At 35.6% G+C, this 24,627-nt stretch overlaps 4 protein-coding genes across 4 annotated transcripts; 2 read left to right on the top strand and 2 right to left on the bottom strand.

Moving 5' to 3' along the window:
- Positions 1–501: 501 nt before the first annotated feature.
- LOC121997050 (zinc finger MYM-type protein 1-like) lies at positions 502–2,560 on the bottom strand. The gene is made up of 3 exons (XM_042551266.1): positions 2,341–2,560; positions 1,173–2,053; positions 502–1,089 (listed from the first exon to the last, which is right to left on the bottom strand). The coding sequence occupies exons 1-3, from the start codon at positions 2,558–2,560 to the stop codon at positions 502–504; spliced, it is 1,689 nt and encodes a 562-aa protein (XP_042407200.1).
- Positions 2,561–6,173: 3,613 nt separating this feature from the next.
- LOC122021446 (glutathione gamma-glutamylcysteinyltransferase 1-like) lies at positions 6,174–16,705 on the top strand. Its single transcript, XM_042579568.1, has 8 exons — positions 6,174–6,314; positions 8,597–8,753; positions 9,249–9,487; positions 12,255–12,418; positions 14,112–14,163; positions 15,124–15,351; positions 15,423–15,923; positions 16,497–16,705. The coding sequence occupies exons 1-8, from the start codon at positions 6,186–6,188 to the stop codon at positions 16,584–16,586; spliced, it is 1,560 nt and encodes a 519-aa protein (XP_042435502.1). The 5' UTR covers positions 6,174–6,185; the 3' UTR covers positions 16,587–16,705.
- A 1,570-nt stretch (positions 16,706–18,275) lies between these two features.
- On the top strand, positions 18,276–20,383 carry LOC122001435 (NAC domain-containing protein 26-like). Its single transcript, XM_042556174.1, has 3 exons — positions 18,276–18,458; positions 19,092–19,402; positions 19,473–20,383. The coding sequence occupies exons 1-3, from the start codon at positions 18,281–18,283 to the stop codon at positions 20,118–20,120; spliced, it is 1,137 nt and encodes a 378-aa protein (XP_042412108.1). The 5' UTR covers positions 18,276–18,280; the 3' UTR covers positions 20,121–20,383.
- A 401-nt stretch (positions 20,384–20,784) lies between these two features.
- Positions 20,785–24,627, bottom strand: LOC122001442 (endoglucanase 24-like). The gene is made up of 6 exons (XM_042556184.1): positions 24,313–24,627; positions 23,575–23,858; positions 22,158–22,595; positions 21,821–21,965; positions 21,374–21,540; positions 20,785–21,284 (listed from the first exon to the last, which is right to left on the bottom strand). Exons 1-6 carry the CDS (start codon positions 24,512–24,514, stop codon positions 20,955–20,957), a joined length of 1,566 nt encoding a protein of 521 aa, XP_042412118.1. The 5' UTR covers positions 24,515–24,627; the 3' UTR covers positions 20,785–20,954.

A 24,627-nucleotide genomic window follows, 5' to 3' on the forward strand; every position in this document is an offset into this window, starting at 1 on the left:
GAAAAAAAAATTCAGGGGGGCTGAATTGTATAGATATTTTTTGTGCGACTAAATAAAAATATTTAATAATTAAAGTTTTACATCAACTCTTGCATAATATATGATGCTGCAGAAATTATACACATGAAGTCTGAAATCTAACTGACAAAGAAGTTAAGCTCTAGTCTATTCATTTCCAGTGTGTTGATCACTCCAAGGCTCTAACTCTTGCATAATATACGCTACTGCAGAAACTACAGTCAAATAAACATGAATGTCACTTACATAAATCATAATATGTATGAAATTCTCATAACAAATAGTGTAGAACATAGCAAAAAAAGAGGTTCAATTTTGAGGAATCAAAGATAAACAAAGAACCTGATAAGACCGAATACTCGAGCGAATCTCCATAAGACCATAACCTGATAAATTAACATTGAGAACATTTGATCTAACTTGTAAGAAAAAAAAACTAGAAGTTTAGGAAAGATTAGTCTACCTTTCTTCCATAGGTGAGCTTCATTTCTGGGTTGGCACAGAAGTCTGCGACGGCTGACGAGTCGGTACAAAAGGAGATAATTGGATTCTACGAGACTGCATTCGTTGAAAATGTTGTAATATTTGCTCATTTTCAATTGTAGAAAAAATATCCTTTTCAATATATACAACTAGACTGTCATTCATCCATTCATCTCCCATTTTATTGCGTAAATCAGTCTTCACAGTCTTCATTGCAGAAAAAACTCGTTCAACCGAAGCAGTTGCAACTGGTAAAACTAATGCCAACTCTATCATACGATAAACCAATGGGAACACCAAATGTTTTTCAGTCTCAACCAATTTTTGAGCAAGAATTCCCAAGTCATCAATTGAAGAAAAGTAAGGATCATCCCGCAGATTATAAAAGTAACTCATAAGTTGTTGTTCCAAAAATAAATAATCAGTACCACAGAAGTCCTCGGGATAAAAATCGGCAAGATGGATGAGTTTGTGAACATCAAATTGAGAGAAAGAATTTCTTGGATGAAGACATGATATGCAACCAAGCAATTCCGTACTAACTTCTGAAAAACGATTATTCATCTCTTGTATAATTAAATCAACAACCTAGCATTCAAATTTGCAACCATGATAACATTAATAATCAATGAAATCTCTTTAACAAAAAAATAGATTTTTAGAAATAATACCTGACAAAAAATCTCCACACGATAATGATGAAAATTAGTGATGAGTTGCCCTCTACGCCTGCCATGACCACGAGTTAGCATGTTGCCCTCCATATCAAGTATTGGAATCATATTCAATTCACAAAATGTGTTAACTTGTTCCAAAATTATCTGCCATCCATCTTCCCTGAAGTCTTGTAGTCGACATTTCACACTTCTAACCAAGGACATGGCTTGAACAATATTTTGATCCCCTTGTTGTAGGGAAAGTGATAACTCAGTTGTAATTCCCAATATATACTTCATCAAATGTAACACAAAAACAAATTGATAACTCTCCATCTTCTCAATTAAACCTGCAGCAACACCTTTATTCGCAGAATAAGAGGCATCATCATGTACATTTCCTAACACTTCTATCACTGAAGACCACATAGAGCATAAACTAAGTAATGTTAAGTAGTGTGATCCCCAACGAGTATCTCCAGGTCTTGCTAAATTAGTTTCTTGCTTTTTTCCTTTTCCACTAGTAATTTCTCCATTTTCCAATTCAGCAATTATCTTATCATGTTGAATCTTTCTAAGTTGATCTCTCCTCTTACAAGATGCTCCAGATATATTCACAATCATGGTTATATACCCAAAAAATTCACTCACAGTAAAATTGTCATGGGCAACAGCAACAAGAACTAATTGGAGTTGATGAGAGAAACAATGAACATACATTGCAAATGGATTTTCTTGTAGTATCAGGGATTTCAATCCATTAAACTCGCCACGCATATTTGAAGCTCCATCATATCCTTGGCCTCTCAATCTAGATAATGATAAACCATGTTGCACAAATAAAGCATCAATAGCCATTTTCAAAGAATGAGAACTAGTGTCAGGCACATGCACAACTGCAAGAAATCGTTCAATCACACATCCTTCTTTATTCACATACCTCAAAACAACTCCCATATGCTCCTTCACTGAACTATCCCGAGCCTCATCAACCATCAAAGAAAAAAATTTATCTCCAATATCATTAATTATAGAAAGTGTGATCTCTAAGCACAAGCACGTGTTAAATCCTTTTGAATTTTTGGGGAAGTCAATTGATTGTTTGCAGGAGCATTTTGTTTTATAACTTTAGAAACCTCTTCATTTCGTTGACTATACCATTCAAGCAACTCAAGAAAATTACCTCTATTTGAAGAACTAGTTGACTCATCGTGTCCTCGAAAAGGTAACCCTTGCTTCAATAGAAAGCGTGTCACATCCAACATTGCTGTTAAACGAGTGCGATAATCAATTTCCATATCGCGACTATGTACTCGTAAAATATTCCCCACACTATGCCTTTGATCTTGAAAAGCCTCAAACTGTATTCTAGCTTCATTGTGACAGCTATTCACAGTCCCCATATGACGATTGAATCTTTCTAATGCCCTTTTCCAATTGTTGTATCCATCTTTTATAAAGGTATTATCTACATTTTCTTTATTTAACGGTTTGAAAAGATAACACCAAAAACAAAATGCAGCATCTTTTGATATGCTATACTCTAGCCATGTATATTTTTTATACCAAGTTCCTTGAAAACTTCTTTCTTGATTACCAAAAGTTGTTTTCGGATACACATGACCATTTGGTTGACAAGGCCCTCGGAGCACATACTCTCTTCGAACTTGATCTCGAATAACAATATCAAATTTTTCAATTGGTTTTCGTAATCCCGGATCACTAACAATATCATCCAAATTTAATTCTACACGGGATTGACTTTCCACTTGTTCAATAACATTCGGCTCATTAGAGGAGCTAGAGCCGGAACTACGAGTTCGTTTAAAAAATCTCTCCATATCCTACACAAATAAATAACTAAAAATAAATTATGTAATGAAAAAATATATGTTGAACAGTTGAACTAAAACTTTAATAAACTACCACTAGTCCACTACCAAGTACCAATATAATAGAATAGTAATGGAAAACTAAACTACAAATGCAATTCTGTACATTTTATTAAAAAAATCAAATAATAATGAAAAATTACCAATCTAATAGAAAACTAAACTTCAATGGTAAGTAAAATGGTATTCTGTGCATTTCTAACAAAAATTAAACTGTAAAAAAAATAAAACACAACAAATCTAAGTTCAAACCTTATGGAAAAATGGCGTTGGAGCTTGGAGCCTTAGAGATTCGGTTGCCGACTTGCCGGTTGGAGATCGGAGACTACTGCCGCAGTAGCTACATTTATTGTGACAGAGATTCGGTCAGATCTAACACGCATCGATACTTCATAGACTTTTCAAAATCCACAGACATTTCAAAATTTAGCCAAATCATAAAACCTCAAAGGAAACAGGAGCTACGGAACAGAAAAATCCCAAGCAGCAACAACTTACCTCTTTAATTGCTCGAAGATCTAACTCGCTCTGGGATCTAATGGGACTATGGGAGGGACGGAGTCACGGAGCTATCTGTCAGACTGTCACGAAGGATTAACACTTTGACCGGAAAGATACTCTCTCAGACATATCTCGGCCGGATTTGTATTAGAACGGGAAGACAAACAGATACCAAATCTGATCGTAGACAGTGTCGCCGCTTGCCGCTTGGTTGTTCGCGAGCGAGACCGCGGGTCCGCGACTTCACTGAGGAGCTGGAGGAGAGTTGGAGTGAGAGAGGAAGATGTTAGGGATTTAGGGTTTCTTTCCGCCGTCGTTCACTCGTTCTGTGAAGGAGCAGAGAAAAGGGCGAAAGGGCGAAAGGGCAAATCTGCAATTGGCAAAGAATTAAAGAAAAAGGAAATAACGCAGAGGACGTGTAAGTGTGTAACGTGTTTAATGTTTTTATTTTTTTTTATTATTATTTCATTTATTAAACATTGCACACTTGGGCCCACTTACTAAGTTACCTCTTATTTAATTAAAAATGCTATGAAAAAAAAAACGCCACCTTCGTCTTCGTCTTGGCACCGCAACTGCACACATGACACCGCACAGCACAGTGCACAGACGAAGTGCCACAGGCCGCAGTGGCACAGGCGAGCAGCGCCGCAGCCGCAGCCCGCAGGCCCGCAGCGGCACCAGCACCGCGGCACGCCGGCAGCAAGCGTCGACTCGTCATGGCCCATGGGCAGCGACGCAGCGTCCAAGTGGGGGGAGGCTGAAGCCTCCTCAGCCTCTTGAGTCGCTCGGAAAGTTTCTTACCGTCCGGCGTTCTTCAGTGGATGGCAGCCACGTTTGGGGGGGCTGAAGCCTCCCTCAGCCCCCCCCGTCGGTCCGCCACTGGTCGGAGTATGCATTTATTTATTGCTCTATATTAATAAAGACAAACATTTTATTTTGATTATTATATATCTTTAAATTTAAAAACATTAATGATATTTTATATGTTGTTTTGGCACTTTGAATATTATATCATGATTTACTGTTGTTATTTAACATTTGATATTTGTAAATATGATATAGATTTCTTTTGAAATTATAAAGTTTGGATTATAATTTGTTATTACAGTTTAACACAAGTTATTTGTAAATATGATCAGACTCTTTTAAGTCACTTTGGATCAGTTGAAAATTGATATGTATTGGTCACATTTCATATAATTCCACTCTATACATCTACATATTGATCTATGTCATTAATAACTTTGATATTGTGATTACTATTGGGGCTTGTTATATGCATATATAGTAGTTATGACCTCGTTAGTCTTATACCAATGAAGTTATGGACAAGATTATTTACAGGGATATTTTGTACCGATAAAGTTTGATATCAATTAAAGTTATATTAGTATTTCATTTACAACTATATATAATCCAAGTGGGAGATTGTTAGACATTTCCTTTTGGATGGGTTTATTTGTAAGTTGTACATATGAATACGAATTGAACTCGTTTAAGTGATCAAACTTAAGTTCATTTGGTTTCGAGTTATCGGATGTAGATTTACCGTGTATAACCTATTAGCCCGATCCATTATTATCTATGGGCTGATAATTAATCAAATTCTCTAATATATAGAGTTAGTCATCAAAAGTTTAGATGTCATTTTGACAACTTTTCATTCCCCATTAGACGAAGAGGATTCGACGTCGTCCAATCTAAACCTCTTGGAAGATCAACCTTCTTCTTCTTCCTAAGGAGCTCGAGATTGGGAAAAGATGACGCTATAATAATAATACTTCTATTGCAATCAGGTTCTATGTCATTATTTTAAAACTTTTATTCTTATTATATTATAATTCGTAGAAATAAGATATTGTTCATGTATTTATATTTTTTATATTCAAATGCTTATTTGGTCGTTAGAATTCATACTACACATAAGATTTCAAATTCTTTCATGATTAATTAGATTATGTTTATATAAGAATCTTCGCATTCTTCTATTATTAACATTTATATTAATTATTTTTTAAAACAAATACTTTTTAAATGTGTTTTCTTAGAACCTCTTTAATAGTTTTATACTTCATTTATAATTATTTTCTATCTTTTTGGAAAATAAATATTATTAGGGATATTTAATTTTATTAGTAAAAATTAAAAAGACAATTTTATATCTCGTAAAGATTATTTTCATAATTAAAAATTATCATAACTAGATCACATAATAATACCGGTAAAAAGCTTACTTTTTTTTAATATATATATTTTTAAAATATGTTAAACTTTTGAATATAATTTATTAAAAAAATAATATATTTATTTTGACTATTTTCAAAATTCGAATTCTTTTTTTTACCAAAAGCAATAAATATTTTAATTAAATAATAAAATTAAATTTCAATGAAATATTCAAGAATAGATATATAAATTCATGATTTATCATTTCATTTTTGATTTCATCATTTTAAATTTCTATCCTTGAATATTTCTTAATCTTCACACAATATTAAAATTATTTTTCAAATTATAAATTAACCTTCACATAATATTAAAATTATTATCGTGTGATTTTGATGTAAAGATAATGAGTTAATAACAAATATAACTACTGTCTAAAACAAATATTACAGTGTTGTAATAAAGAATGGAACGCCAAGACGGAGGAATAAACCAGCAAAAACTGAGGAAGAGCGGCAAAATGGCGGTGGCAGGTCTTTATCGCCGAATACTTCCCTCACCGCCGGCGATCGAGTTCGCGTCCTCCGAGGGAAAGGTGAGTGTGCCCCCTCACATTCTCTTCGATCCTCTTTGACGTGGGAAACCAGCCAGAGTTAGGGTTTTCTTGATTAGTTTGGTTGCACAGAGCAACCTCAGTTTTATCTATCCTTGGCATCGTTTTAAAATTGATTTTCCTGGTTCCATTTAGTCAGTTCTGTCGTCCTGCTAGTTGTTTATTCGATCGTTAAGTGCAGGCATTGGTGATAAGTTCTCTCATAACGCTTCTTTCATTTTGCTTTGAGGGTAAACGGAGGGCGAGTAAATACGCCGCCATGTTCAATGTTGCATGCCTTTTCTGTGATTTAACTTCTGATACGTTGTGGTCAAAGGGAAGAAGTTCGTTTTTGTGTGTGCTGTGGACATTGGGTGTTGACTATTCAAGTACTAGTAGAAAAATGACTGGTGATCATGTCATTTTTTTTTTTTCATGATATTGTTCTCATGAAAAGATGTGAGCTATTTTTGATTCAATTTATATTCTTTTTCTAATTTCTTATAAACATAGATCTTATAGCAACACATTTGGTATCAATAATCGTAATTACATGACTTATTGCATCGTGGATGTGAAGAAGTAAATTTTCTTATTAATGGAAGTTAGTCCGAGGTTGGCCAAGGTGATTTGAGTTCTGCCGTATCATGGAAGGAACCCTAATCAATTCAGTTGAATTGTGCAGATATTGGTTGAGGTGAGTGTGGTTCGGTCAAGGTAGATCTAACTTGACCAAGATGGGAGAAACCACCCAGGTTGAAATGGCATGGAGTCCATTCAAGGTAGGATTATCTGGGGGTTTAGAGCTGAGGGAAGAAGGTTTTGGACTTATGAGGGAGGAAGGGTTGAATTGGACAGGACAAGGTGGGGAAGAATGGGGATGGTTCAAAGGTAAATTGAAGTGAGCTAAACATACACAAGCTAACCCATAAATTTCATTATTAGTGGGATATCCTTTGCAGCTGACAAGCATGCGCTAAGTTGGAACCTTCATGTGAGAAGTGACTGAGATCAAAGCTGCACATTTGTGATACATGAGCAAGCCTATTATACTACTGTGAGGTCTCAAGTGCTACACGCAAGAGTTTTGTTAGCTAGGCAAGCAAGATGTTTCAGGGAAGAGCGAAGTTAAAAACTACTTATACAGAGAAAATATAATTAGTGATAGTTGGGGCTAACAGCCATTGATGATGATTAGAAATAGTAAAACAGTGAACTGAATGGATGCTACACTCTCAACAAACTCACAGGCAACCTTAATATCTATGTTGTTTACTTAAATGTTAATAAGACACAAATAAGCACTGTTGAATTGTTTTTCTTATGAAATTACAATAGAATAGGACAATATGTTATGCACTTGTCTGATTTGTGCTAAAGTTGTTGGAATGTAAAATATAGTTTGTTTCACCCATGATGACATTTTTTTTTTTTTGGCTAATAGCAATATATTTTTTGACAAGTAGCAAGGGAAAAGAATAACATATTAATCTTTTTTAGATCATATTTTTTCCTTATTTTATTTTTTATCATCTTACCGTTGTTAGAACTAGTAAACAATAGACCTAGTATCTTTCCTAATTTTGATGAATTGGTCAGGCCCAGAAATGAAAATTTATTTCTGTAGTAACAGTGGAAACCTACCCTCCTTTCTCCTTTTCCTTCATTGTCCTCCACTCACATCTCAGATTCTTTGCTTAATCTCCACTATGCATGTGTCACACCTCTTCTAATATTCAAAGAAAATATTACCAAAATGTTTTCAACTGTTTGGATTAGGATCAATTTAAAAATCCATGGATGATAGATACTATTTATTAACTTGATGAAAGTGTTAGAAATGGTAAATAATCAGCCTAATCTCCTTCATAATTCTTTGGTAAATTGGTTAGGCCTAGAGATTATACATACATGGTTGTAAAAAAAAAAAAAGCAGCCCGGTGTATGAAGCTCCGACCAATATGGAGTCTGGGAAGGGTCTATTGTATGCAACCTTACCTACGTTATACATACATGGTTGTAGTTTAAAAATATTTATTATTTCTTAACTATTACAAATCATTGAAGATTGACCAATGATTATATTGAGGTAAATTCTAGGATGCATTTTGTACAGTTGTAGTTTCCCTTTTTCAAATGTAAAATACAAATTTATTTTCTAACAACTTTAGATCATAAAAACAATGATTATATTAAGGTAAATACTAGGACTGCATTTATATTGGTGAGTTTTATTCATAAGTGTGTGCAAATGCAAATGTATTATTATTTGGTAAAATTTGCAGAGATTATTCTTTGAAGCACTTCAAAATGGAACAATGGAAGGCTTCTTTAAGCTAATTTCTCACTTCCAAACCCAATCAGAGCCAGCATACTGTGGATTGGCCAGTTTGTCTATGGTTTTGAATGCTCTTGCAATAGATCCTGGGAGAAAATGGAAAGGTATTACTTCTTTCACCAACTTCAATTTCATTTTCTCCTAATTTGTAATCTCTACTCTTCACAGGTTCTTTTTTGTACAAATTGTTTCCTGCTTTACAAATTCTTGTTGACTCAATATGTTGAGATTGTTTTAATTTATTGTTTATGATTATCTTTAATTTATGGTGTTGTGAAGGAAATTTACTTTCTCTGATTTAAGTTGACCATTGAACAGTTTTCTAATTTTTAGTTGATACAAGCATGAAGGATATTCTATCCAATGTTGAATCCAGAGTTATTTCTAACTTATGGTTGTTCAATATTACAAATCTTATGTTTCTGAATACTAATTTGTGACTTCTAGTAATGATAATGTAAGATGATCTTACATGATTTTTATGTTCGACTCGATTCTACATCTTAATAAGATTGTAATGTTAGTCTTTAACTTTGATATCTATCTCATTTCTTTAATGTTTATTTAATTCATGATATGTAGTAATTCCTCACTTTTAGGTCCATGGAGGTGGTATGATGAGTCCATGTTGGATTGTTGTGAACCTCTGGAGAAAGTTAAAGCTAAAGGCATCACATTTGGAAAAGTTGCTTGCTTGGCCCATTGTGCTGGTGCTAAAGTTGAAGCTTTTCGTACAAACCAAAGTAACATTGGCAATTTCCGTAATCATGTTATCAAATGTGCTTCTTCAGAAGATTGTCATTTGATAGCATCATATCATAGAAAGCATTTCAAACAGGTTTGGTTGGTCTTTTTGTTTCTCAAGTTTCCTTTTTTGTATTTTTACCTTTATCCTTAAATATTTTGACAAATTTTGTGGTAGCAATTAGTGTTTCTGTCAAAAAATTTTTAGTATGGTATTGTTGCTTCCTCATTATTCCATATTGAAATTTTAGTTTGATGGTCCTTGGAGTTGGAGGGATGCTATTATGTTGCAAAATTTCATCGTAGTGTTAATTTTTCTCTTTCACTTTGTTTTCTGGATAGGATGTCAATGTCACACTAGAAAAGGTAAGGGTTCCTGTCAATTTTAGTTTGTTGTTTTACATTTCTTAGAAAATGGAATTAAAAAAAAATAAAAGTAAAAAAACCATTTTCCATCATCTTTTTTATTTCTTTATATGTTGTTTTTGGGGAAATTTATCTGAGTGACCTTGCAATCTTTACAAATTTTTCTTTCTTCCTAACCATAAGAAAGTCAATTTGCAAACACGACTAAGTATTTTTCTCTTTTCTTAAAAAATATATTAGCTAATATAAGATTATATGTTATTTCAAAATCTAATATAGTTTTCCTTTCTTCATTTTTCGTTCTAAACCCATAACCCCATGTACCCCCTTATATTCCTCATTTTTCACTTCGACATGCCCATTTAAATCACCTCCTATTAAAATCATTTCATTTGGCAGAATGCTTAGTGATATTTCATCTATGTCGTCCCAAAACTTTGATTTGGTAGCTTCATTTAATCCTACTTGCGGTGCATATACGCTAATTATGTTTATAGTTTCTTTCGTCACTGTTATCTTAAGGGTTATAATTCGATCCCCTTTTCCAACTACTCTTACAACTTCATCCTTTAACGAACTATTTATAATAATACCACTTCATTTCTTGCTTTACTCTTTTTCGTATACCAGAACTTAAAACCCAAGTTCTCTATCATCTTTGCCTTCTCGCCTACCTATTTTGTCTCTTGTACACACCAAATACTAATTCTTCTTTTAATCATCGTATCAACTACCTCCATTGATTTACCAGTATGGGTTTTTATGTTCCATGTTTTAAATCTTAGACTATTAGTTTTCCTATTATATTTGTTCTTATCCAATCCATGGTGTGAGAAGTCTTGCCTATTTAACACTACACCCAATTTCTCATGGAGATGTAGCGATTATTGCTGATACGTTATAGTCGGATCATGCAACGCAAACTCTTACATATTTAGCATACACCCGAGTTTTGGAGATATAACGGTTCACGTTACAGTCAGACCCTGCAACGCGCTCATTTCGGGAAACAACCTAGCATTAGCACAATAGTTTAATGGATCCATTCATTAAATATTTTCCATAGTTTTAAACAACTTAACGCAACCCCCCTTCTTTATTCGGGCTTGGAACCGGTTATGACTGGTTCGTCATGGACGGAGTTGTTTCATCCTCTCATAAAAGATTGGATAAATCAAGGACGTCATGGACTTGGAAATTGTATTTCAAAAAGCTTGGAACTGAAGGATTTCTGACCATACATCAACGGACACAGTAACGATGGAGGACTTAGTTTTAAAAAGACCATTGTGCCATCAAGTCTGAATTATCTTGATGATGGTACCTCAAACCTTTGTTGAAGGAAGTTCAACGATCCTTAAATTTCAAGTTGCAATATTCTGGGAACAAGGGTTGTGGATGTTGAAGAATAGATAGTGCTGAGCGTACTAACAAAGGGTTATTTCCCTTGTTGGATAGGAGGGAGTCTGATACAAGGAATCAGTTTGAATTTAAATTTTGAATTGTAACTGGATAAAAGTTGTTGTTTCCATGGATTGAGTAGAATACATCTCTCTTGATCAAGAGTGGCTCAAAATCCCTTTCTCATTGAGCTTGATTCTGATGTGTCTGAGGTCCCAATGAATCAAGAGTGCCTATAATATAAACTATAAACAATATATAATTTTTTTTAATAATATTATAATATTTTATATTTTAAATATCATTTCCATCTATTTTTATCATTATTAGTTTTTATTTGTAGATCTATTTATATATCAATAGTCTAATACTTTTATTTCTAAAATATGGTTTAATCAATAATATAATTGACATTATGATAATAAAACATGTTTTGTTAGTATCTATTACATATAAAACATATTATTACTTTTTAATTTCTAAATTTTAATGAAACATAATGTTCTCAATATGATTCAATATAACTCATTGTCTCATAAACAAAATTATTATATTTTTATTATTTTTGATAATTGTCTTGTCAATTTCAGTTCTCCTCTACTACCCATCGGATACTATTGATGCTTTGATTTTTTTTTTTACTTTTTATTTTTTCATTTTTTTTGGTATTGAACATGAGGCTCCCCCACACCACTGTTCCTCATTTGGGTTGGGCACGGCTAGGTTATACCCCTACCAGCACAGAATACATTGATTTTTTTAACCATCCAACCCTGATTCCAATACTGAATTTGACCATCATGTCAGTCACGCATCCCTGTGCAGATATCAAGGGAAACTTATGGATTCTTCCATATTTATTAATCCATAAAAAGGTATACAAAGCTAGCAGACTTTGGTTTCTATGTTTCATGGCTGTGCTCTTCTTTGAGCTAGAAATACTGACTTTATGCACAGTTATCAATGTACTTATTACATGAGTTCATCACATTGATGATCACAAGTTTTTGATGCTTCTGACATTTATCTGTTCCTAGTCATGTTGTTGCAAGGAATGCCTGATTGCACCTTTTCTTCTTCATTCTCCTTAACAGACTGGAGCTGGTCATTTTTCACCAATTGGAGGATATCACGCAGAAAGTGACATGGCACTTATTCTGGATGTAGCCCGTTTTAAGTATCCTCCTCACTGGGTTCCACTTTCTCTTCTTTGGGAAGCCATGGAAACAGTTGATGAATCGATTGGGCATCCTAGGGGGTATACTTAATTTTTCAGATGTTATTCATCCATCTTTTTGAAAAACATGTAGGTTTAGAAAATAAGTCTTTAACTGAATTTAATAGAATTATAAATTTATCTTGCTATCTGTTACTGAGAGCATCTTTCTGTGAAATGTATTTATTGCATGATTCAAACTACTTTTGGAAACATAATGTTCTTGATATAATGCTATATGTGATCACATGAGAAATAAATGGAAAAGAAATAATATTATATCTGATGATTTGATGCAAGCAATCCTCATAATCCTATGTTGTATAAGTGATATTTTTAATAGATTTGCAGTTAGAAGTTGAATCTGATTTACATGCAACTGGCTGAGAAAATTATTTTAATGCTTATTTTGTATATTTTTCATGTCTATCTCTTTGGCTAGCCACTATTTACTGCTAGTTCTACTACTGGCTATTATATGTATCTGTTTACCAGCTCTAAAACAATTTTAAAATGCAATTAGTTTCCAGAACTTCCATTTGTAACTAATATATACCCACACAATGAGTTTTGAAAACAATTTTGCCATACAATTTTCTATTGAGTGAGCTTTATCATGCTGATCAGCTGTCCTATATGGTTGACTTGCAAGGCAGCATGCGGTTGGCTTTATTCTGACCACCCTGTGCCCCATCTCCAGCCAATCTTGCTGATTGATCAATTACAAAAATTGTAGCCATTCCTAATCTTGCAAATTGATCCTTGCTGTCTAACTTGGTTAGTGGCTACACAAGGGTGACACAGGTGCACTTGAAATTGGCAGGCCGGGTATGAAAATGGGAGGATGAAACAAGATGTTTAGGATCTTTTAAATGTTATATTGCTAATTGGATATTGATTGATATAAGTTAGCCATATCTTTGGATGTTAGACACATCATCGTTCAAAATCAGATGCTAATTGTAAGAGTTAGCTATATTGAACTTGTCACATCTGAAAGATAACAACCTGCTTAATTGTGGGCTAATAGTGCTGGGCCCTTCTACTCAACCAAGATACTAATTTGAATAGAGTGCTAAGTACATGAGTGATGTAGAAGTATAAATGTGCTTTGGATTGGTTTGCTATGAATCCAAAAACATTGTTTTTTTTCTAAACTGAACTCTCCTGTTTATGAAAACTTTAGGAAGTTTTCTTCATGCATCTTAAAGACATCCTTAGTATTTATCTTGTGTTGCTGAAGGTAGCAACACTCACTACTTGATCTTAAGCTTAAGTTTCTAATGTTTATTTTCATTCAAGATTAGAACTTGTCGCCTCACTGCCTGAACTCTGACTAAAATGATATGATTGTCAAAAGGAAACTCTTCTCAATGTTTATGGTACAAATGACGTAAGTTTCTGCTCCTGAGATGAAATTGAAAAATATAATATCTGTTCATATAAATCCTATTGTTGTTGACTCACATACACTTGACTATCTTGATATTAATAGGTAGACAATTATGCCTTTCTTTTGTTGCATCGATTTACCTATTTTACTCTGCTGTTTATAGAACTGAACACAATAAAACATAAATCTTTATGGACATTTATGTTTTGTATTCGGTAGTACAAGACTTCACGTATTTTCAGCAGGTTTAGCTAAATTAGTTTATTTGCAATATATCTAACAGTTGTTGGTACACATCTGCCTTGAGCTTTGTTCTCAATCTTTAGTTTCTAATACTTACAGGTTTATGCTTATTTCAAGCCATCAGAAAGCACCATCTTTCCTTTACACACTGGTAAAGATTTAATCCTTTTTTCCCTTTACAGAAATACAGCGTAGTTTTTTCTTTGACTATACTGGGTGAATAAACATGATAGTGTTTTTCTTTGACTGTACTGGGTGAGTAAAATGATCCGAATATAAGTTTGATTTGATATTCACTTTTCCACTGTCTGAATAAAATGATCTGAAGATACATAAGTTTGATTTGATATTAACTTTTCCCAAAAGTATAAGCTATTGAGGACCCTAACTATGCTTTTATTCTAGACACATTAGGCTACAACCAACAAAATATACCTTGTCATTCTATCCACTTTCAACTAGTATATGTACTTGTATATAATTTGCACATCAATAATGCCTATTGCTTCTAGGTGTTATCATCTTATGTTATATTGATCTATCATGGTTCATTGTCATCATGAGGGAGAGTTTTGTTACCCTGCTCACTGATATCTATGGCCATCCCATGTATATATATATATATATATATATAGGTAAAATATAAAATATCTATAAAATATCCAGAAAATATCTGCTTGGTTTTTTTTATCACTGATAGTATATTTCTCTAATTGTTTCACATTCTTTAACTTTATATATATATATATATATATATATATAGAGAGAGAGAGAGAGAGAGAGAGAGAGAGTGCATATATATGTAGGTAAAATATAATAAATAGTATATTTCTCTAATTGTTCTCACAATTCTTTAACTTGTTGTAAGTATGATCGATGCAGATTTTAGATAATTGTATTACAATTGAAATGCTAATCCTCTGGGAACAAGTTCAATCCCTTAAGTATCAATTTGTTAATTAAGCAAAAGGAAAAGACAACTTTTTCTTTGATTGCCACAATTGTTAATTATGTATGATCAGTGTTATGTGATTTCTGAAGTTCATGGTTAATTGATAAATTAACCCTTTCAAAAATGTAATTGATGTATGAACCATGGAATGATTTTCAGAGCTGCAGAGACGAGAGCTGGATGAGCATTGCAAAGTACTTGATCGATGATGTTCCTGTTCTTTTACAGTCTGAGATGCCAGAAAATATCAACCAAATTCTCTATCTTATACTAAAATCATTGCCTGCATGTGCTGGAAATTTTATCAAATGGATTGCAGAAGTTAGGAGACAAGAGGAAGATGGATCTGGCGTAACCAATGAGGAGAAAGAAAGACTTGCTCTGAAGGTCTGTCTGTTCTCTTTTTTCTATCTTGTTATTGATTCATTGATCTTCCCTAAAAACTTTATAAATTTCAGGAAAAGGTTCTGGAACAAGTACGTGAGACTGAGCTATCAAAATATGTAGCAGCCATGATATTATCTTCTACTTCAAATTGCAAACTAAGAGAAAAAGATTCACTATCTGCTATTGCAGCTAATGTATGCTGCCAAGGTGCAGCACTATTATCAGGAGGATTAACATCTAGAACACGAGTTTGCTGCAAAGCAACATGTCTTAAATGCTTTATTGTTAATGGCGACGAGCCTACTACTGTTGTTTCTGGAACTGTAGTCTCTGGCGGCGACGAACAGGAGGTTGATATGCTGGTGCCAGAGTCAGCAGCAACATTGGGGAATCAATGTGATTCCGCATTGGACAATTGCATTTTGATGCACCCGACAACCAGTGATGTTTTAACTGTTCTATTGTTGGCCTTGCCTCCCAGCACATGGTCAGACATCAAGAATGAGAATTTGTCAGCTGAAGTTCATCACTTGGTATCAGCTGAGAATCTTCCAGATGCTCTTCAACAAGAGGTTTGTTTTCAGTTTTCTCTACTGGTTCCTTTTCTCAAGCTTGTGTTCAGAACATTTGTCTTTTTATGTGAGCATGGGTGCAACTAAATCATGTCTCCACCTTCGTTTTGACTCAACATCATTAGGTTGCCCATCTAAAATCTAAAATGTGCTAGGTATTGCAGTGTTGGTAACCCTGCTAATATATGGACCTGGTTCTTTGTGCACTATTCAGTGTATCATACTGGGTAATTACAATCCTACCAGACCTTGTTTAAGTTAATTCTAATAATCTTGAACTCATCCAGATGCCTAACAAGTAGAATGCTACCAACAGTTGTTTCCAACTTAACTTTACGATTGTCATTAGATATGTGCACATCATCAGCTCATGATAATTAGTGACACTGGCACACTACAAGGCACACTATTATGTTGTCCGGATGTATTATCAGATCCTGTAATCAAGTCCATGCATTAGGAGGGTATAAAAATCGAGGTGTTTGTATTTCGTCCGACTCATTTTAAAGGTTTTCTTGTCCCTTGGTATGATATTTTCAATGATTTTAACAGACTTTTATGTGATTACAACAGGTTTTGCACCTGCGTTGGCAACTCCATTTTCTGAAAAGATGGAAAAATAATGAAGTGGATGATAACGTTCTGTCTCCCGCTGTCGGATGAATGAGTAATTGAGTATGAGCCCTTTAGGTCTACATTTTTCCCTGCAGGATGGATATAGAGAATGTGAATAAAGAGATACACTACTTTCTATTTGAATAATAGTACATTAGATCAAGCAATTCTAACGCAGTTGCCAGTTTTCTTTTCAAAGATCACCAGTTATTGATATTTTATATTTTAATATGGCTGTGTCAAATGTAAATCTAACCTCAATCTATGCCATTAAAGCATTCCTAAATCATGAGAGTGGAAATAAATTATTAATCAAAGGAGTAGACAACAAAGGCTGCTCGAAAAAAATAATTGTTGAACTTCATTTCCCACCAATGGAGGTCACCAAAGGACTGCTTCGCATCTTCCCAGCACGCAAACAATGGACGAGGGTCAAAGAAAATCATAGATGCATCCAAATGTGTCAATTTTGATAAAAATAATCAAAACGGGGCAATTTGTATTCATCTCCAGAAATCTTTACGAGATAAAAACAAAAAAAAAATATTGCTTAGGACGTCACTATCCAGTTCCTCTTCATCAAATCATCCAGGTTAGTAACCACACTTATTTATCATTGTAGATCGTCAGCAACTTGGCCAATTAAATATCATCTATTATTCTATCTAAAAATTTATTCTAAAATTTAGATAGAGTAACTACAAAATATTTACATCAACTATTTTATCTATTCTTTAAATTTAAAAAATAAATTTTATTCCTTAAAAATTATAGAGGAGAGAGAAAAAAAATAGAAAAACTTATATATATATATATATATATATATATATATATATATATATATATATATATATGATGTAATGAAAAATAAATATCTAAATTTAATAAATTAATTTTTTTTATCCTAAATTATGTATTGGATAAATAAACCGGTATGGATCCTCTTATCCTGCACATTTCTGGACGGCCCTTATAAGTCTGGGTACTCGGATGCCTGTCCGAGCATCACGATTCTCAAAAAGTGAATCAAAACGCTCGGGAGTACTTCCAGACGTCTACACTTGTGAGGATCGTCAAAGAATGTGTAAGATAAAAGGAACAAAATATCATTTCTCATTCTTTTTTCCTTTTTAAAAACTAAAGATCACTGTTATCTAATCATAATTTGCCTACATATCAAGGCCAATGCAGTTCGGGTGTGAATTTCTTACTGTTTCAAATGGAGTGTGAAAGAGGACACAGTATCTTGCAGCGCAAAAATTGTACTGATTAGGCACGAAAGGGAAGTCTTAACCCTAAACTACATAGTGACAAAGTGAGGGTACATATCTGAAAGGGAGAAGTAGTGATATTATGGCAGCAGTTAAAGAGTTTTGATTAGGGTGGTATATTTTGGTGGCAATTGGATTATTTTTTTGTTCTCTAATGCACCAAGCACAATTACTTGTATGATCAAATTGGAGGTGTGGAAAGAAAATGATTGATGACCTCCATTTGCTGCTAAACTTGTAGTCTTCTTCAGATGCCCATCTCCTCAATTAAACAAACCAAATGAGTTCAAGAATGGAGCAAGGCATGCAGTATTTTATTCATCTCCTCTGACTCGAACTCCCTTACAACCTTTAATTAAAGTGCCCCCCACGTTTGTTTACAAGGCCACTGTCATGCGTTGAAACACTATAAAGCTCATGAAGCTTGTGATATTACAAACGCACTCAAAGTGAGAAACAGGTTTCAGTTCTATGGATCAGAGTGAGATGGAGAGGGGAGATGAGATTGTGATGCCTGGTTTCAGGTTTCACCCGACTGATGAGGAACTGGTGGGGTTCTACTTGAAGAGAAAGATTCAGCAGAAATCTCTACCTATTGAACTCATCAGACAACTTGACATCTACAAGTATGATCCATGGGATCTTCCAAGTAAGCAATTTTAGTTCTGTTTTCGTTTTTATTTTTATTTTTAAAAACAAAATCGGAATTAATTATACTGATTAAGGAAAAACTCTCTAAAAACACATCTAATTTAATAGGATAAGGATTATATACTAGATGATGATGAATAAATATTTCAATTAGATGATTTAGAGAGAGGAAAATTAAAAGAATTAATAAATAAAATAAAATTTATTTAAATATAAATGATAATATAATAGGAAATTGATTTTAATGACGTACAATGATTTATATAGTCGATAGCGAGATGTTTTTTTAAAAAATATTTTATAAATTAAAGATCGAGTCAGACGGTCAGATGCCGTCGAAGGTGGATGAACTATCCCTTGCTCGGCACCATATAGTTTGTCCATCGCTAGTGGTCTTCGGTCGTCTGACTCAATCTAAAATTATAATTTAGATGGGAAGATGAATCTAGAAAAGATCGTAATTAATTTGGATCAGATTTCAATAGTAGTCCGACATATAAATTACGAAACAGATCAGATTACAGATCAGAACATATGACCTCACCGGCATCCATTTTATTTTATAAATTAATAATTTAGTGATCAGTTTTATTTTTCTAATTTTCTTGTTGAAAAAATAATAAATATGAAGAGTTGGCAACGACGGGGGAGAAGGAATGGTACTTCTACTGCCCGCGGGACCGCAAGTACAAGAACAGCGCCCGGCCCAACAGAGTGACGGGGGCCGGATTTTGGAAGGCCACCGGCACCGACCGGCCTATCTACTCGTCGGAGGGAACCCGATGCATCGGCCTCAAGAAATCCCTTGTTTTCTACCGCGGCAGGGCCGCCAAGGGGGTCAAGACCGACTGGATGATGCACGAGTTCCGGCTGCCGGCGCTCCTCTGCGCGTCGCCGTCGCCGTCGCCCAGGAGGCCCTCCGAGAAGCACGTACCCGTCAATGTGAGAATTTGATTTCTCTTTTGTGCTATTTTGGTTTCGGCGGCTTCAATTCAAGGGTTTCGATGAACAGGAGGCGTGGGCGATTTGTAAGATCTTCAAGAAGAGCAATTCCATGGCACAGAGAGCGCTCGCGCATCCCTGGATGCCCCTGGTCGCCGCCGAGCCTCACGGAGAAGACCTGTTCTCGATCTCAAAGATGCCTTCTTGCCCTGCGGAATCCGGCTCCGCCATTCAATTTGCTTGGAACAAGCAGCAGCAGGTGCAGCAGCAGCAGCAGGAGAGTTCCATGGGCTACCATCTTGATTTTGAATCCATTTCCTACAAGCACAGCAATCTCATCAACTTCACCCCATCTCCTCTTCCTATTTCAAGTGCAGAAATCACAGCCCCCAACTTCCTCTTCTCCTCGGAAGAAATCCAATCACCAGCCTTGATAAACTTGGACTCAGGCCACCACCAGCATCTGCATCAGCACAGCCAAACCTCAGTGGATTTGCCCATGAAGTTCACTCCAAGTTTAGAAGCTGCAGAATCCATTTGCAATCTCAGCGGCATCGAGTGTGGAGGAGAAGCGAAAGGTCTCAGCTTTCCTTTCAGCCTGCCGCCGAACGTTGACAGTGAGTGGAAGCCTAGTTCGGCATGGGAGTACGCTTCTCCTCCATCGTATTCCTCTGAGATTTCTCCAGATAATTTTCCATCTCCAAACAATTATCCATGAGTAAATATAGAAAATATTGAAAAGGCAGCGTCATCTGTTAGCATTCCTGTTAACGATTGCCCATGATCGTTGTACAGTGTAAATGTAGCAAATGCATGTTAACAGCAAAGCTAACAGAGCAGGAAGGCATCACATGTATTCGTATATCGTGTATTGATTAACCAGTGAAATATTTACGTAAAATAAAATTCACGTATTGCTTATTCTGAATTGTTTCATTGCAACCTATACACAGTTATAACAAAGTTTAGGCCACTTCTCCAGAAGTTCTTTCGGCAATGCTTGTGTAATAGTAGCCACAGTAGGCACTCACCCTCCTCTCCTTTAACTTTCTAGAGGATGCTGAAACTGTATTGTTTTTCATGTTACTAATAGATTCATCTGTTGCTGAACCAATTGTAACATCTCGATCTCTTCCTTTTCTCTCTTCTCTGACCTATGCTTCTTACAAGTTATTGTATGCCACTATAAAATTGCCATAGAACTTGCAGAAGTTTCAGGAGTACCTTGTGAGATAGGAGCATGATGAGCCAAATTGAGTTAATGAGCCTCAGAAGAAATAGTCCTGTAAACCTTGGCCTTCAACTGGTCATAGTCGAAAACTTTCAGATGCTAGTTTTTGAAATTTTGGTATCTGATGGTTGTTTTGATATCTGATGTTTAATATGTCAGGGTAGCATTGATTATCTGAAATATGTTATCATATGTTCTACATATTGCACAAAACAATCGAGATTATCTGAAAATCACAATCGCAAAGACAACTCACCCGATGAGCAAATTACACAATTTAAAAAATTAATGAATAGGCGTGTGTAAAAGCCATGCTAATCATCAGCTCAAGGAAGTGGAGACAGAGGAGGTGGTGACCAGGCCTGATAACAATCCAACTAGTATTGCGCTGTTATAGGTACTCGGCTCGCCCTGCATCGAGTTGTTTCGGAGATCGATATATGAATCATTCTTGAATGGCCCTCCCACAAGTGCCCCCGTAGCTACATTCGGGTTTGGATCAGTGGAAGACAGCCACTCGAAGCCCTTACAGCCAGTGTCTGCATCCGCTGGAATAGATGCTCCCCTGTGGTGAACCTGTTCAGGATAGCTGTCTCCGTATCCCACCAGGTAACTGAGCTCCATCGGATTGTCACCCAAGATGTAATCAGCCTGATAACATGAACAAACAGTTGAGGGCAACAGTATCGACACTTCGAGCAAAACCAAAATGACGAGGTGTCCCATGCTTGCAGAATCACCTGGGATGCAGCAAAGCTACGGAGATCAGAGGGAGTAAAAGCTGTCCCACTGCATTGTATTTCTGGTGTGCGAGAAGTGAGCATATAGTCACTGTAAAGGACAGCTAAGAATGAAGCAGCCACGGGATGCTGAAGTGCATCCCACTCATCTATCCAAACCAAGCCACCTGCAGATGAAACCGAGAGCGACGTTGATGAGAAATCGCAATGCAAGTTTGGCTTAAGTTGACAAGTGTGAGCTGATAGCTCCATAATTTGAAGGAAATATCTAGCAAACATGCCAAAGTGTTGCTCAAAAGTTGCTTCATGGTTATTCTTCCAGTAGAATAAGACAATTAATGCTTCCGTCCAATGCTTGCGCATGGATTGAAAAATTTAGATGTGTCGAAGAGGAGAAAGGTAAAACAAGTAATTAAAATTCGAAGCTAGTGTGCGTGTTTTACATACCGTCTGTTCTACTAGAAGCTGTTGGAGAATCAGGTAACAAGCCGCACATAACAGCTTCGGCTGTGTCTCTATACGATTGGAGACCCTTCTTCTCTCCACTCGAAAATTCAGTTGAACCAAAGAATTGCACTCTGGATAAAAGTACCTGCATAGATCAATTAACTTCAACAACCTGAAAATTACAGATCCTGATCTTGACAATTATGTTATCAACGGAACCAACAAAATTGAAGAAAGCTGCATATTTAAGCAGAATAAGTTAAAAATTATCTTATAAGTACAACATTATAATTTGGTAGTAGCAGAAGGAATTCTCTTAATAGACAAAAATATGCACCTGGGTACCAGCACGTTTGTCATCCCAGCTGAACCAAGTTGGTCTACCCCAGTCGGCAAAGGAATGCCCATTTTTTTCTGTGACATAATTTAAATAAGTTTGGTCTCCAGTGGCATGATAAAGCCAACTAGCTGCCCACAGCAGTTCATCTCCGTATCCAGTAGAATTATAGTACGTCTGAACCTTGAGAATGCTGTGACTATAGATACCTCTGTAGCTATCAGCAAAATCAAAAAGTTTCTCAGCATGCTGAAGGAGCAAATCTGAATATTTACTGTCAGTAGTTTTAAAAACCAAGGAAGCTGCAGCCATGGCTGCAGCTGTTTCAGCTGCCACATCAGTTCCTGGTGCAGTTTTGTTAACCTGAGTAAGCGGTCTCTTCTCAGTCATGGTTTCTGGTCTTTCCCAACATTTGTGGTCTACATCAGGATCTCCTACCTATAAATCAGAAAAAAAGAAACACATTTCAGTTAGCAATAGTATTGAATAAAGAAATAAATACCAGCATCTCAAAATGAAAGAAAAAGTATTAAAAGAAGCTGCCTTTGGCATGCAATTGTCCTACACTCCTACTAATGCATATGAGAATAGTGAGACAAATATCTAATTCCACTTCGTCAAAGGAAGAAAGTATAGTAGTGCAAAGCTTAAAGCAAAAAACAAAAAAAAAAAAATAATAATAAATAAAAAGAGAGTAAAGAATGATTAACACTTCAATAGAGATTTCATATTTAATGATGAAAATGATATGCTCAAGGAAAAAATCTCAATGAAAAGTTCAAGGATAGACACATAAATGATGGGCCCACAAAAAGTGAAATGATGGGTCATGAATTTATGTGTCTATCCTTGAGCTTTTCATTGCGATTTTTTACTTGAGTATATCATTGTTCTTAAATGATTTAGGGGTCGCAAAGCTATTTCGATTTTTGGTTCCTATCATTACATAAACCAGTAACCAAATAATTTATAGATAAATAACATGCAGTTGAAAGTTAGGTTTGTACTCAGCCTAATTGAATATTTCCACCATAAACATCCTGTATGACAAGCACGCATGCCAAACGTTTACGTTTGCAATCATATCAATTAAAGATTGTAAATTAAGAATCATAATTGCCTATTTTTTGTGGATATCTTTCATGTGATTCTGTTGAAGAATGATTATTGTGCATCTTTATGGTCAAGCCTGTCATCTAAAAAGGCAAACTGTCATTAACTAAATGTGGAGCAATGAAGTCACCCTCTTCAACTCAAGTCAGGTGAAGTTAAATAATAGAAAATGAGAATTTTAAATTGGCAAGGATTGTCAGAAATCTTAAATTATTTAACAGATACCAGAGAGTTTTGGTGTCGTGTAAATGTTCTTTTCCTAAAATTCAAAGAAAAGGAATAGAAAATGTTCAATTCTTGTCACCTGAACATATAGTACATTGTCGGAGGGATGAGCATTAATCAAATAATCTGTGATCCACTTGAGAGCATCTAAAGCCGGATCCAACTGCTTCGCAGCAGACATTTGATCCCCATACTCAAGAATTGCCCAAGACAATATTGTTGCAGTATATGCCATCGGAAAGCCAAACTTCATGTGGTCACCTGCATCATACATTCCTTTGGAGAGGTCCAATCTTGCCTCTTTTCCATCATCCAACGCAGAGTCCCCTCTCCAAGGGATCTTGTTATCGACCAGCTTACCCGCTGAAGGGAATCAATAAGCAAACACATTGTTCAAAGGAAAAAAACGAATCTAATTCATTTACTTGTAAAGTTCTTTTTCTTTTTGGAAGGCAATGGTCACAAGCAAGTCTGGCAATCGTGTTGAAACAAAATAAATAAATAAATGGGATAAAAATTACAATTGGTGACTACCTTAATTTCCATAAAAACTATCTAGAAATGGACTATCTCAATTCCCAATGATCCAATTCTTTTTGAGGGATTTCACAGCCCAAAAATACCGATGTCATTGCGCTTTGGCTCTGAGGTCGGACGAAATGCATATTGTTCGACAAATGCCATTTTTCTTAACCAGTAAAGAGGGAAAAGGGAATAGATTTTGAGCCCAAGAAATCCGTATCACCACACAAGGAAGTAATTTTGAATACGATGCAATAAGAGAGGAGCAAAGAATCAGAGGCCGAACAGGACATACACTTCTGCACTTGGAAAAACTGCAGAGCCACGCCTAGCGCATCCGCGTACTTGTGATCGAGGGCCCCGGGCGGCCCCGGCACAGGGAGCGCGTCCCTGTGTTCCTGCTTCTTCTTAACGGCGTAGACGATTACGGCAACAATCAGAGACGCCACCACGATAAAGATTAGCCACCCGCTGCACCCCCTGGATTTCGCCCCCATTCTCCCGCCTCCGCTTGCGCCTCGATCTCAATTCGCCGCTTCCGATGACCGCGCAATGAGGCGACGATATCTACGCCTCAAACGCGGTATGAGATGCAGCGAGATCGAATCGG

The sequence above is a fragment of the Zingiber officinale genome, chromosome 1A (genome assembly GCF_018446385.1).
Source record: "Zingiber officinale cultivar Zhangliang chromosome 1A, Zo_v1.1, whole genome shotgun sequence".
Taxonomy (NCBI): Eukaryota; Viridiplantae; Streptophyta; class Magnoliopsida; order Zingiberales; family Zingiberaceae; genus Zingiber; species Zingiber officinale.